Here is a 14,243-nt window from a genome sequence, read left to right as displayed (position 1 = left end):
AACATCAGTTAGTTTCCTTATGCTACAATTTTCTGAGAATTTACAATTTTTATGAAGAATACATACCAGCCTGGATGAGGAAATCCATACACAGCAAAAGTTGAGACCTCCAAAACCTTTTATTTCAAAAGAAAAGAGGCAAAACTGCAGCAACTCTGTTTTGTGAATTAAAGTCTCAAGAACTTGACCTCAAACTTCTTCCAAAGGAACCATGACTAGAATTCTAGTCACTAATCTGACTTGCTAGGTAATTGTCAATTTCAGCTACCAGATCATGAAATTACTCCTGCCTCCTCACCCAAATCCAGTGGTGGGAAGTAACACCTTACTTCTTGTACAGAATTAAGTTAGAATGCATGCAGAATTTTGTTTAGGTGTAGGACCTGGCAGCAGGCAGACTACCAGCTTCAGAACTGCAATAACAGTTTCAGAGAAACTAATTCTATGGAATCAAAGTTAAAAATGGCAAGTTTTACAATAAATTAGAATTTTTTACCTAAGCTTCATCTAAGTTAGTGAAATAAACTTTGAAAATATAAACAAAATAAAGGCTTTTACTACTGTTCTATTAAGAGCTCTTACAAGGCATTGAGGGCTGGAGTTTTCAGAGAAGCCTAAGAAAGTTAGATGCCCAAATGCCATTGTATTTAAATGGGATTTAAGTCCTAACTCTTTTCTGGATGATTACAAAGGGCAACAGAAGAATGTTCTCCATTTAAATCCATGTATGAATAATTAATTATCCTCCCGCACATTAGACTTCTTGTTTTAAAGACCTGCTGGCCTCTTGAGCAAAATCTATCTAAACAAACACACGCTGCTAGTTGGGCAAAAAGCAAAAAAGCAACTGGTGGCTCTCAAATGGATGCAGAATACACCAAAGTGAGATCGGGCCAAAGGAGTGTCAATCCATTACCCCAGGCTTGAATCTGGTCTTAGCTGTCTAGCGAGTTCCCTTTTTTCACCAAATAACTACATTAATGATTAGTCTGCTACTCCCCACCCAACTGGTAAGTTTATTACAGATTATGTAAAAGACAATATCTCCTTTTATAGTAATTTTTGCTTAATAGATTTGAGCCCTTCAAATTTAACACTGAGGAGGCTGTGCATGGAGCAGCTTACATCTTCAAATATCTACCTCCAAAATGAGGGGTAAAATATATCTACTGACATTCTGGAATATCAATACACTTTGAGTGTATATAAACAAATGGATCTCATCACTGAAGGATAAAACATTGACCAGGTGAAAGCTACATGCCAACCAGTAGTAGTGAACAATGCTTCCACAATGCTGCCCGCTAAAGGTTCTTCCTTGTTCTGAGATACAAGGATTAAGACAAAGTTTAATTTCAATATGAAAATGTATTAATCAGTTTCTCACATGTGCCAAGACTGTATAAATCTTTATCTCTTTGACTCAACCAAATAATGTTGACGGAAGATCTAGGTCATCCTAGAAACTCACTGCAAAGAACTTAATGGAAATTACCCATGAACTTACCAGCAGAATTACAGTCAGAAATCCATCAAATCTGTTGCTTGGGTATGATAAGTATCTTTTTAATCCCATTGCCAATATTTTCAGCAGCATCTCCAGCAGATAGTACAGGATAAAAAAACAATTTATAGCCTTGAAGGTGTAAAATGAAGAATATCATTAGAATTAAGCTTTAAGGAGCAACAGCAACCACATAGGACATTGATACATCTTACCCCCAAGAAGTAGTCATCCCGTTCAGAAGGCTGCTTATCTGCATCCATTACTAAGACTACCTGGAAAAACAAAAGACCTCAACAGTTGGCTGCTAGAGAGCAGTGCACCACGCCAAATCAAGACTGGCTTTTAAACTCCCCTCCCTCACACCCATGACATAGTAGAGCACATTAAATACTAGAAAAAAACCACAGTTGATTATTCACCTCTCTGTGCCTCAGTTTCTCCAACTGTAAAATGTGGGTAATGATACTGATCTCCTTTTAAAGTACTTTGAGATCTACTAATCGGGAATCCCATACAAGAACAAGGTATTATTATACTCTGCAGACTCCTTTCCAGAATCAGAGAAATTATTTCTTAGTTTTAAATATTTGGGCAAGATTAAACAATGCATAATAGAGATACCTACACAAGGTGGTGGTGGGAATGCAGATTAATGTGCAAAAATTAAATCCTGTTCTGTTTCTGATGCAAAAATCAATACTTACACAGATAGAAATAATGTTTGCTAGTGCTACAACGTTCCCCAAGTATCCAAAGAAGTGATGTTCAAAAGCAAACTGCACTTTCTGCAGAAAAGGAGACTGGTACTCTGGTTTGGGAGGATGCTGAAAAGAAAAAAACATAGCTACTATTGAGATTGAGAAGCTAAATCCTTTGTTAGAAGAAGTGGAGAGGAAGGCCCAATTTAAGAGAAGATAAAAGGACAAACTCAGCCCCAGTGTAAGCAGGGAGTAAAACTCCACTGGACTTAGATTTCAGAGACATTGCATATATTTATGGCAGGACGGAATTTGTTCCTAAAGCCTAGTCTACACATAAAGTTGTATCAGTTTAACTAAAGGTATGATTTTTAAACCAATTCAGTGATATTGGTGCCAAAAACTATGTGAATGCTGTTATTTTGGTTTAAGACAAATTTCTTTTGATGTAGTTTATGTTGATTAGGAATCAGTTTAACCTAAACCAAAGCAAACCCCCCTTAAATAAAAATAAAAGCATCCATACAAAGGTTTGCACCAGTTTATAATCAGTTTTCAAACCAGTTTAAGTTAAAATCAATGTGGCTAGTGTGCAGACTAGCTTTAAGATTGTATGTTTCACTGGTGGTCAAGAAGCCTTCATTTAAGGACTGGGAGACCAGACTTCCATTAAGAAGGCTTTGTCATTGTCCTCCACAGATACACATATGGAAACCATGAATTACCTTAAAATGGGACTCTCTCGTTGTGGAAAAATCTTTTAAAATGCCTCACATTTCATCACAAACCAATTTACCATATGTGCTTTTTGTTATTTCCCCTACACACTTTTAATGATCAAAAAAGACCAGAAGACACTATATGCTCATTTTCTTGTTAATCCTCCATGGAAATAATAATTATAAACTTGCAGTATTGTTCTTTTCTAATAGTATTTATTGGTCTAAAGACCAAATGATAAGGAGACTGAACAAATGTTCTTCTATGTGATGCTACTGACAGATTGTTTTTTAAATGTGAAATGGTTTAATTCTTCTCGCAGAGCCCAATCACTTAAACATAAAGTATACATATGGTAGTCTAAGCTTCCAGCACTTAGGAGAGAATAGTTAACTTACAAACGAACTTTAGGGAAAATGCAAAGTTTTTCTTCAACTCATCTTCCTTATTACTTATCATATCTTCTAATAAAAGGAAAATTTACACCTGTTTTGCTTAGCCAAATCACTTAAGAATTTCCCAGATAAGAAGCATTACAAATATTTTTTTTTTGTTGGATAAGGTCTTTTTGGGATGTACTTAATGTTTTTAGCTTTAACACTGTAAAAGTGGCCATCTCACCGAAAAGCAATGGCACTTGTCACTATAAAAATCATTTACGAATATACTGTGAACATAGGGAGTAATCAATGACCCCTCACCACTCCACATATACGCACTGTACTATCTGCTCAGTTTCATGTCTTCACAGCCAACACCCACTATTTACTGTTGTACAGAACCGCATACACTAACAGTGCTCTATAAATAATTGTCATGCACATACCTGTTTAACAGAATCTCTGTCGAGTTCATCAAAGAGTTTCTGAAACAGGGCAGCTGACAGTATGCCATGAGGGCATGATTGAAGTGTCTTTACATGCAAGGGAAACACAAGTCAACATCTGTGTTTAATAAATCTGTAGAGAGAGCAGATGCCAGATGCTCAGGTAGGCAGCAGGCTCCATTAGGCAAGGCACTGGATTAGGACTCAGGAGATCCAGGTTCTATTCACTATTTGGCCACTGACCTACTGTGTGACATTGGTCAAGTCACTTCCTGGTCCTTTTGTTTCCCCTCCCACGTTTAGACTCTAAACACAGTCTAAAATTAGGTACTTAGTCCAATTGACTTCGGTGCTGACCTAACATTGGAACAAAGAACCATACGATAACTATGGATTTAGTTGTCTCTCTTTAGGCAGCCACATTTAATATAACCCCCCTAGATACATCCTGCTCTGAATAACGGAGACTAGAACTGACAACTAAGCAAAACAATATATAATAAAATATATATATTTTACTACCTCCATTTCTTTTCAAGCATATTTGTGCCATCAGGCTCCTGCTGCTCTTTAATTAAACCTACTTCAAGAATCTTTAATTTTGCTTTATGCAGAGCTTCATACACAACGTACTTTCTAAACTGTAGCATGCAAAACGTGCAGCATGAGAATGTCCCTAGAAAACTCTTAAGGACGTTGTGACAGTGTCCGTGACAGAACACATGCACTGCTGGTCTGTTAAGTCCATCCCTGGATCTGAGTTTACTTCTTCCACTCTTAAAAACTGGGTTTGAACTGTGAAAGAAGTCAGGCCTTTAGGGAGTAGATTTTCAGCCTCATTGCTTAATTAAAGCCTCCCACAGGCCTTACTAATGCCAAACAGCTAATCGTGGGCATGCTACAATAAAGGTTAGCCCTGGTTTTCCTTAGAAACGGGCATTTCAAATGCTAGAAGGAAATACTGTAGAAAGCCATGTTCTAGCACATCTAGGTCTGCTCTCCTTCTAGAGCTAAAATGTGCTTTGAGGCATTCAAATGACCAAGTCTGACATTGGGACAGAGAAGTCTCCCATCATTATCTTTCACTAACCTTTGCTCTCTCTGTCCCTTCACATGGGAGAGACAACGCTAACTCCTCCCTCTCTTCCCTCCGGTGTTCTACAGTCCAGATTGTCCCCGAGGGAATGTCACACTGACATGAATGTAATCAAACAAAATCAAATTCCTACCCTCAAGATGGCTTGCTTGCAGCAAGAATCCATTTCAACTTTTTGAAGCACTTGCACTAAGGTATTAGCATTGACACACAATCTGTTTACACAAAAAAATAAGACAATTAACTCTGATGGACATCTTGAAACATACTCAGTCTTTCCTGCTTCTCAGGAAGACACCATCAACCTGCTACTCTTAACTCCAGCCCCCTGTTTATTTGTTAATACAATTACAACAGAAATGAAATGTTAGGTGTGAAAGCAGGAACCAGCTTCCATCCTCCCCAACCTCCACCCATCTATAAACAGGCACAAATGAGAGCCTCAGAATTGTGTTTAAATAATATGGATCTGGCTGTTATAAGAAGGGAGCTGGAAAAACAACATCTCATTAAATAAACTAATGGGTGATAATCTGCCTTCTCCCAAAAAAGGGAACCTTAGGGGCAGTAATAGACATAACTGGAGGAAAAATATTGCTCTCTTCTACAGCAGCATCCTAGGATATCCTAGGCACAGAGATCCACATTATTACTAAAGCAATACTGAGGTGTCAACAACTGTGGCATTCTTCACTTACCCGTGTGTACTGACAGGATTCTCTTTCCGGGAGCAAAGCACTTCAAATGCAGCCCGGATTCCTAAACGTCTCCGCAAGAGCGAGGACTGAACTGATTTCTATACAGTGAAAACAAGAAAGAGGAGAGAAGTTACTTTTCAGTAGCTATTACTGAGAGGCAACTAGCTCAACTGAAGTGAAGAGCGCCCTGAGTCATTGCCCATTTCTAAAACCAAAGCAAACTGCAAGCCTCAAAAAGGAAAATTTCATTTCAGTTAAGGTGAGTTTCAGGGAGGCTAGTTTGCCCTTCATCTCCCTCTCTGACAATTCCCGCACCACTAGCCACTAGATCCACCAGTCCATCCACAGGGTCCAACTGTATATTTGCTTGGAAGTTTGAAGAGTAATTTTAAAAAGTTTCAAAGGCTGAGATCAGTGGAGTCCAAAGAAGACATCTGAGTCCTGTTATTGCAAGGAGATGTCTACCATGTCTTCTTAGAGATATCTTGAGAAGCTGTACATTTATGGCTCACCACTACTGCAATTAGCACATATCAGCAGACAAATACATATTTTACTCACCAGAAGATACCCTCGAAACTGATTATATATTATCGCTGTCAGCAAGTTCATCAGAAACAAGTTTCCTTTAAGAAAAGAAATACATTCAGTGAGATCCACTGGACTCTCAGTTCAGTTTCTTTGAAGCATATCATGATTGCCTGAGTCTAAGCCACACAATGAGTTATTTGGACCTAAACACAGTCATTTTTGGTGAAATAATAGCCCTACAGGATTTGAATATTGCTAGCTCATAAGACAGGAGTCATTACAACAGCCACCAACAGAGAAATCAAACTTAACATTTCTATTGCTCGTTCAAGTTTATTTCTTAAATAATAAACAGGGCTGTAAGAGGAGGAGTCAGGTTTTAAGACAGAAGTATTTGTAAATGCAGAAACTAATGAAGACTTTTCAACAGAATAGAACTTTGTATCTTAAGATTTTGATAGAAGAAAAAATTAAGAATTAAATAATAACAAGGTTTGTCTATGCTGAACTTTAAATTCACTTTACCAGCTTATTCTTAGTTTCTGCACAACAAAAATCTGATTCTTGCCCACCCATATCCCCACTAATACAATTTGCCAATAGTTTGCATATATGGTTCCACAAAAGTTTGAACTAACAGCAGGTCATACGCTAACCTATCTAAAATCAGTAAAATTGCTGTAAACATCTTTCATGAAAACTATACTGCAAGATACTGCAGAGAGTTAAATAAAACTGCAATGTTTAAAACAAAAAGTAACACAAAAAAGACTACTGTGGTTATAAAGCCCAGAAAACATTAAAACAACAGTTTTTCCAAACTCCAACTCTAAGGCTCCTTGGTCAGCGTCTGGTAAAATAATTAACAAGTAATTTAGCACCCTAAATTACTGAAGAGAACAGGTGACTTACCCAACACAGTGAAGAGTATGAAGAAGATAGAATAGGCTCGATTCTTAGAATACGCAGGCATCATTACTGTATAAAATTTTTAAAACAAATGGGGGTTAGGAATGTTATGCCTGAAAGAAACAAACATTTAACACTTAAAATCCTGATCTGGTAAAAGTGGAGACCATGGAGCAGATTAGCTGGGGTAATTTAAATCAATGAAACTATGGTAGTTTAAATTGTTTCGGGGGGGTGGAAGCAGGAGAAATCTTTAAAGGCTTTAAAAAGGATTAAAAGGACACAGATTTGGACCTTCCTGTGCATAGTTCTCACTAGTGACAGAAAGAACCATTATATGGAAGAAGAGTAAGACTATTTAGGATCATCTGACGTGGTCAGACAGCAAATTAAAGGGCGCAATATCATCAACTATTTTATTCTGTTATTAGGAGGGAGGAGATGAGAATGACTTTGGAATGGATTGCTCACCATCAGGATTATTGGCAGTAGTCAGCAGCACCAGCAGCGAAGTCAGTGAATCTGGCAAATTGTGAAAATACCCCACCCATTCCTTTTCCTGCTGCCTATCCTAGGCGCAAAGATAGATCCACATTATTACCAAAGCAATACTGAGATGTCAACATGCCTCTATCTTGTCCAGGAACATCAGGTAAGAATAATTCAAGAACTGCTTGAACTTCACTGCTTGATACAATACAGACAGAACCAAGTCTACCAAGCCAGGTGGAAGCGAGCTGTGAGAGCAGTGTAGAAGATAGAGACAACACACATGCAAGGTTCCAATACCATCAATCAGTTACGCTGCTCTAGTGCCTTCGGACAGACATCATCTGACTGATTCGCGATCATTAAAACATAAGAAAGAACATACAGTTTTTAAGTTTTTAACAGCAAGATGTAATATCGTTAATGCAGGACTAAGGTCTGGCTAAAGCCTAGGGAAGATAATGCCACAAAGAGGGAGCGTAGCAATTTCAAGCAATTCTGAAAATGGCACAAAGATGAAAAGAGCATCCTCTCCAAGCTCAGAGAGCAGCTCGGTGCATCAAAGGGAATGGGATTCGGAGTATGATAAAAACATGGCCATAGGGAGACCTTAATGCAGACAGTAGCATCTTAGGCCCTCCCTACACTGCAAAAGTCAAGTCTGTAGGGGAAGCTAATTACCACACAGTCCACAGACACGAATACAGTTCTATCTTATAATGCAGATGGGAAACTAATAATGATTCCAAACGAAGTCATAGCCTTGGACTTTTGCAAAGCTGTAGAACAATTTGTGGATACAGTTAAAACAGATTATGTCTATAATACAAGACAGAAACAGGTCTTATTAGTGATGGGCAGCCAAGACTCAGTATGTTGAAAAACTATCGGGCCCTATCCGCACTGAAGAACAAGCCATGTTAGTAACATCTGTGTTTGAAAAAGGCCCTCAAGCACAACTTGAGAACTGTTTTCAAACACAGCTGTCACGATCGCAGTCTTCACACTGGAGGGAGCCCCAACGGCCTTGCACAGAGATCCTCTGACATCTCCCAGTCCTGTCTAGTAGCTTATCCCATTGCTAAAAATAGACCTTCTTACACTCATTCACCTGGAGACTGGGCACGTCATTTCTAAATGAACTCAAGTAAGCTCAAGAACAAATTTACACAGGACATGATTAGTGACAAACCTTCTAAGTCCATTTTCGGTGTAGAACACTACAGGCTTGGCAAGTGTGAGAAAGTGAGACTATTCCTTTCTTTATTTTCCCTTACTTTAGAGGAGGTGAAAGAGCAACACAAGGGGAGAGTCACAACATATTGTAGACGCACTACTGTGCTATGGCAAAGGCAATAATACAAGCCACTGGGGCCCTGGGAGAAGAAATCATTGACAGCTTGAAGCTGTTTACTGTTTAGAAGGTAACTTTATAGCTTGACTGATATGAAGCATCAAAAGAAGGGGGTGCTCAAACTGCTTGACACTCATGTACCCAATGACATCTGGTTAGAAGGCCACGTCTAATTTGAATGGCAACATCTTAGACATTCTCAGACAACTATTTTCAAGTACTTGAAACTTCCAGGAAATATTCCCCAAAATTGCTTTTTGGCTGAGTAAAACCAGCAGCTGATCAACATAATCCTTATCCAGGGACTAATTACAGATGGTTTTACTGACATACAATAGTGTGACTTGCAAAATAGCTATAAAAACAAAGAACAAGGCACTTACAGCACCATTATAAAGGAAATGCAGTCACAAACTCTGGCTATTAGACTCATTAACCTCTATAGACCGCACTTGGAAGATAAAGACTGTGTTTTAAGCTTCTAGTGACTGCACTTGACTCTCAGACCACACTTTGGGTTCCCTTAATTGACTGCAGGATTATAAACTCTGATGTCATCAGAAATATCACCAAGAAACAAGTAGGGAGGCAGAGTTTGAATGGGTTTAATGAATATTTTCCCTGTTCGTGTGAAAACATTTTAAATATGATCTGACCTTTAAGAACACAAATATAAGAATATATAGCCCCCTGGATCAGTAGAGAATTACTGAAAAAAATAGCTTTGGATGACATAAGCAAGATATCATTCAAAGAGAGGTATGGAACTACACACACACATACACACACATGCACACATACACGCACACTACAAGGCCCTGTTTCAAGTAATTTAAAAATCTATTATTTACATAGTGCGATTTGAGGGCAGAAAACACACTTACCTAGTTGTAAAGAGCTTATCTAAATGAGAACGGACAAACAAAGATGAGACACAAAAGTAAATGGAAGGGAAGATGTGAAGAAATTACTGATAAGGAAAGAATTCCTGAAAGAAGAGATGTAAAGGAAGATGCTCATCAAGAAGAAAACCAGAGACTGTCCCAAGTGTAGGGTGCAGCAGAAATGAAGGAGGACAACAGTATGAGGAAAAGCACAGAACAAATTAGGGGGAGCATTGGAGCACAGATCTAGAAGGAGAGGCCTCGAAAGAGAGGACAAGAAGCTAGAATATGATGCAATAAGAAACAGGAAGCCAATAAAACGATGTGGGAAAATGGGCATAGTCAGAGCAGTGGGACAGAAAGATGACTTTAGCAGCAGCATTTCAGATATAGGGGAGAGCAGGAATAGTCTAGAGATGAGAAGATTAAAACAATGCAGGCAAAAAGTAATCAAGGAATGGCTAAGGATATGAGCAATGGGGACAGTAAAGAGAAAAAAAGAGTTAAATCGGACAGCACTGCAAGCGTGGGAGACAGAAAAGAAAGCTATCCACAACAATAGAGAAGCGAGGGGGACGGGGATATTTGGGCCTTGACTACACTTTCTGTTCCCACTTTAAGTCTCATAATATCAGTTAGCTCTATCAAATGTAACAATATTGGCAGCTCATGCTGCCGACATTTTTATCACCGTGTTAGCTAGGACTAGGCAAAGAGATAAAAAATACATCACAGAAAGAAACAGTGGGAAAATTTAGGTGTGGGGTAGGGAAGTTAGTGTAGTCACAGCTCAGAAACGAAGACAAAGTTCAGTTTCAGATACATGGCATTTTGAGATGGATAAAAAAGAGACTGTAAAACTGGTTTGGAAGTGAGCTTCCATTGCATTCTCACATATATAGTACAGCAATCATCATATTGTGGACGTTTTGTAATTCAGTTTCTAAAAACAACCCTCCTGTAAGAGATTATAAAATTTATCCCAAGAGTTCTGACAAAGAAGGTTGGGAAACTATCTGTTCTTGGGGCACAGGATTCTCTGGCTCAGTCAGACAACTAACATATGCAACAGCCACGCAGGCAAGAAAAACAACACTGGGATTTGTCATAGCATAAACGTTAGTTATTAGTTACCTTTGTTCGAGCAAACAGCAGCATGCCAAACATGGTAAAAAGACACAGGTGAACAGCTAGTAGCAGAACAACACTATCAGAGAGAAAATATATATATCAACATCAGTTCTTATGCTAAACCACAGCAGGACACAGTCCTAAATGAAATCAATGTTTGTTTAAAAAGCTACAGCAAGGTAATTAAACAAATTATACGGGCCTCCTTCAGAAAAGCATGTGTTTAAGGCTATGTCTACTACAGAAATTTGTCGGCATAAGGTATGTCAACTTTCAGCCACTGCTATAATTACAGGGGTGGCTGATGTTCACACTGCTCTCCTTGGGTCGGTGGAGTGCATCCTCACTAGGACCACTTCCACCGACCTAAGGGGCAGCGTAGGGGGGGGGAGCTGAGAGATGGCTCTCCCAGCTCCCTTCTGGGAGCCCACATGCTACCGACTGCCCCACCATCACTCCTGATCCCAGCTGGGATGCAGGGACTTCCCCACTCCCAGGCGGGAACCGGCTGCAGCCCTCCCCCACTGGCTTGCCCGGTCCCAGCTTGCAGCCAGGAGCTGGGAGGCAGCAGGGCTGCAGCTGACCGCACCCGGGTTGCCAGCAGGACTGCAGTCACCCGTGCCAGGGGTCACAATCGGGCAGCAGCTTCCCATGGCTTGCCCAGGCTAGGAGCCAGGGTTGCCCGGGCTCACAGACAGGCAGCAGCTGCCCACAACCCGCAGCTGGAACCCTGCAGCTTGTGGAGCCAGGCTCCAGCCCCCGCCCCCACACTTGTCAATTTCTAGAGCAGTGAAATGAACAAGTATGACAACCCCTCCACCACTCTAAGGGCACACAGTGTCTACACTGACACTGTTTCGCCCTACCTCTGCCAACGAAAGCCCTACGCCTTTTGTCAAGGTAGTTTTATTTTGTCGACAAAACAGGGCAGTTGTGTCGACAAAAGGGTGGTTGCAGTGTGTACACCAGGATTGTTTTGTCGACATAAGTCACCTTTTGTCGACACAAAACTATCTAGCGTAGACCAGGTCAAAGTGTCACTGACTTCAATCAAAACTGACTGCAAGACTGAACTCAATGGGACGTAAGCATGCATCTAAATGCATTCTAGAATCAGGGTCAGAATCTTCTGTCATTTAATTATGAGAACTATTTCTATAGCACAGGGCCTTATGGACACCTTTGGCAAAAATATATAGTCTTAGTGGGTTTGTACATACCCGATTTTAAGATTAATATGTTCTGAGTGAATCAAAGAGGTGTGAGGGGAAACAACAAATTCTATATACCATATACATGCATGCGCAGGTACAGGCCTCTTTAAGAAAGCATCACGCTGTGTGGTTGTGGTTGAGCCCTTACTTTGATTTCTAGTTAAAGGCTTCTAATAAGAACATACAATTTGATTTCTGTACTGCTAATGCGCTCCAAGAATGAAAATACTGAACTAAAGCACCCTGTAATAAATGCATCATGGGAGAAAGATAGCCTAATGGTTTGAGCTTACAACTGGGAGCCAAGAATTCCCGAAGTTCTACTCAGAGGTCTGAAACAGAATCGCTCAGGGGTCCTGGACAAGTCACTTAACCAGTTGATGATGCCTGTTTCCCATCATGCAAGGGGGTTATGAGGATTAATGTACATAGTATTTTCAATATAAGAAGATTGGTATGAGTGCCATGCATCACATACAAGTGTAAGAGACAAACATGTTCGCATGCACAAATCATCAGTACTGTTGCTCATTTTAGAGGCGCCACATGCTTCCTGGTTAGACTTACAATAGACAAGTGACCTGATACTGAGAAGTGATCATACCCACAACTCTCAGGATAAGGTCCACAGTCACCAGGTCTCAAGATCCCAGAATGGAAGTGGACCTTTGAGAACCTTAGCCCATTGAGATGGAAAGCATAGTAACATGCACATTTAAAACAATCAACCCACCGAAAGAACCCTAAAATCCTACCAAGACAAAACTCCACTGCACATGCCTATCCCCCAGGAGAGATTGAGAAAACAAACACTACATGACAGGCACAGACTTAGGCTTTCTCTACACTACCAAATTAAATCGAATTAAGTTAGGTCGACGTACAGCCACTGCAATAATTATTGCAGTGGTTCATATCCACACTATGCCTACTCTGTCGGTGGTGTGCATCCTCACCAGAAGCGCTTCCACCAACTTAACTGCGTGGGGCACTGTGAGGCGCTGATAAATGGAACCTCCTCTGACCTGACCACCGCTGGGGCAAGCGGCTCCAGCTGTGAGTCCTGAGCAGGGCTGACAGCCACAGGTGATGTAAGTAATGCAGTGTCTCCACAGACACTGCATCACCCTAACTACATCAACCTAAGCACTACGCCTTTCGTGGAGGTGGAGTCATTAGGTCGGGGTAGTGGGCGACTTACATCAGTGGGAGCAACATTGTAGTGTATACACTTAAGCCTTGTCTACACTAGCACTTTTGCTGGCAAAACTTTTGTTGCTCAAGGATGTAAAAAAACCACCCCGAGCGACATAAATTTGCCTGCATAAGTGCTAGTGTAGACACCGCTATGCAGGCAGGAGAGCACCTCCCGCCGACATAGCTACCACCGTTCGTTTAAGTGGTTTTATTATGTCAGCAGGAGAACTCTCTCCCATCGACATAATGCAGCTACACAAGCAAACTGTGCCACTGAAAGTTTTAAGTGTAGACTAGCCCTTACTCAACTCTGTAGTGTAGATCAAGCCTTAGCCACATAGCTTAATGCTCTACTAGAAGGCACTCAAATACTATGGTGATGAGCGCAATGAGAGAACCTATACAGAACAGAAGCAGCTCACATCACCACTAGAATAACATTCAGATTACTTCATAGCTAATTTTTCCAGCTATCCGTAGGCCACAGCCTGTTCCTGTAAGGAACTTCCTTTCATCTGCTCAGTGGCTAATCGTTTACCTAGTGGGTCTCTCTTAACATAGAACCTGTCCAGATTCCACTCTCCCAGAATAACAAGACTACTTAAAAGGCATCTTCAGGTACCAGGCTGCAACTAGTCTGAGAGAAATTATTGTGCTGTTACCTACCTTGCCATTTCTGGCAGAGTGCTGTTGATGCATTTTAATGTCTTTTTCATCATAGAGGAGTTCTGAAGGAGAAAGAAAGGCCGGAGAATTCGTCTTATTCTCACAGTCTGTGGGGAAAAAAAAAAAAAAAAAAAGAGATTTGGTATTGAGCCCTATGAAGTTTCACACAGCAGATACCGCTAATTTTTTTCAGGCATTTGCGTCACAAAAGATTAAAAGTTCCAGAGGGGTAGCCGTGTTAGTCTGTATATAGCAAAAACAACGAGAGTCCTGTAGCACTTTAAAGACTAACAAATTTAATTTCTGCAGACATAAGCTTTCGT

At 40.3% G+C, this 14,243-nt stretch overlaps 1 protein-coding gene across 3 annotated transcripts in view; it reads right to left on the bottom strand.

Annotated features, from left to right (window-relative positions):
* TPCN2 (two pore segment channel 2) overlaps positions 1-14,243 on the bottom strand; it is a 41,912-nt gene that overhangs the window by 16,913 nt on the left and 10,756 nt on the right. The window contains exons 6-17 of one of the 3 annotated variants that reach the window (XM_067558216.1): positions 13,921-14,027; positions 10,847-10,919; positions 7,457-7,556; positions 6,989-7,054; positions 6,107-6,171; positions 5,546-5,643; positions 4,981-5,062; positions 3,752-3,838; positions 2,212-2,331; positions 1,720-1,779; positions 1,508-1,636; positions 67-116 (exon numbers count right to left, since the gene is read on the bottom strand). In XM_067558216.1, the coding sequence (XP_067414317.1) occupies positions 67-116; positions 1,508-1,636; positions 1,720-1,779; positions 2,212-2,331; positions 3,752-3,838; positions 4,981-5,062; positions 5,546-5,643; positions 6,107-6,171; positions 6,989-7,054; positions 7,457-7,556; positions 10,847-10,919; positions 13,921-14,027 (1,037 nt within the window). The remainder of the gene's footprint in view (positions 1-66; positions 117-1,507; positions 1,637-1,719; positions 1,780-2,211; positions 2,332-3,751; positions 3,839-4,980; positions 5,063-5,545; positions 5,644-6,106; positions 6,172-6,988; positions 7,055-7,456; positions 7,557-10,846; positions 10,920-13,920; positions 14,028-14,243) is intronic. The other 2 variants (XM_067558218.1, XM_067558217.1) reach the window with 2 other exon arrangements.

This window comes from Emydura macquarii, unplaced genomic scaffold (genome assembly GCF_026122565.2).
Source record: "Emydura macquarii macquarii isolate MOO-44397 ecotype Brisbane River unplaced genomic scaffold, CSIRO-AGI_Emac_v2 contig_1876, whole genome shotgun sequence".
NCBI classification, from domain to species: Eukaryota; Metazoa; Chordata; order Testudines; family Chelidae; genus Emydura; species Emydura macquarii.
The sequence above is the reverse complement of the archived record's forward strand: the minus strand, read 5'-3'. Positions and strand labels throughout refer to the sequence as shown.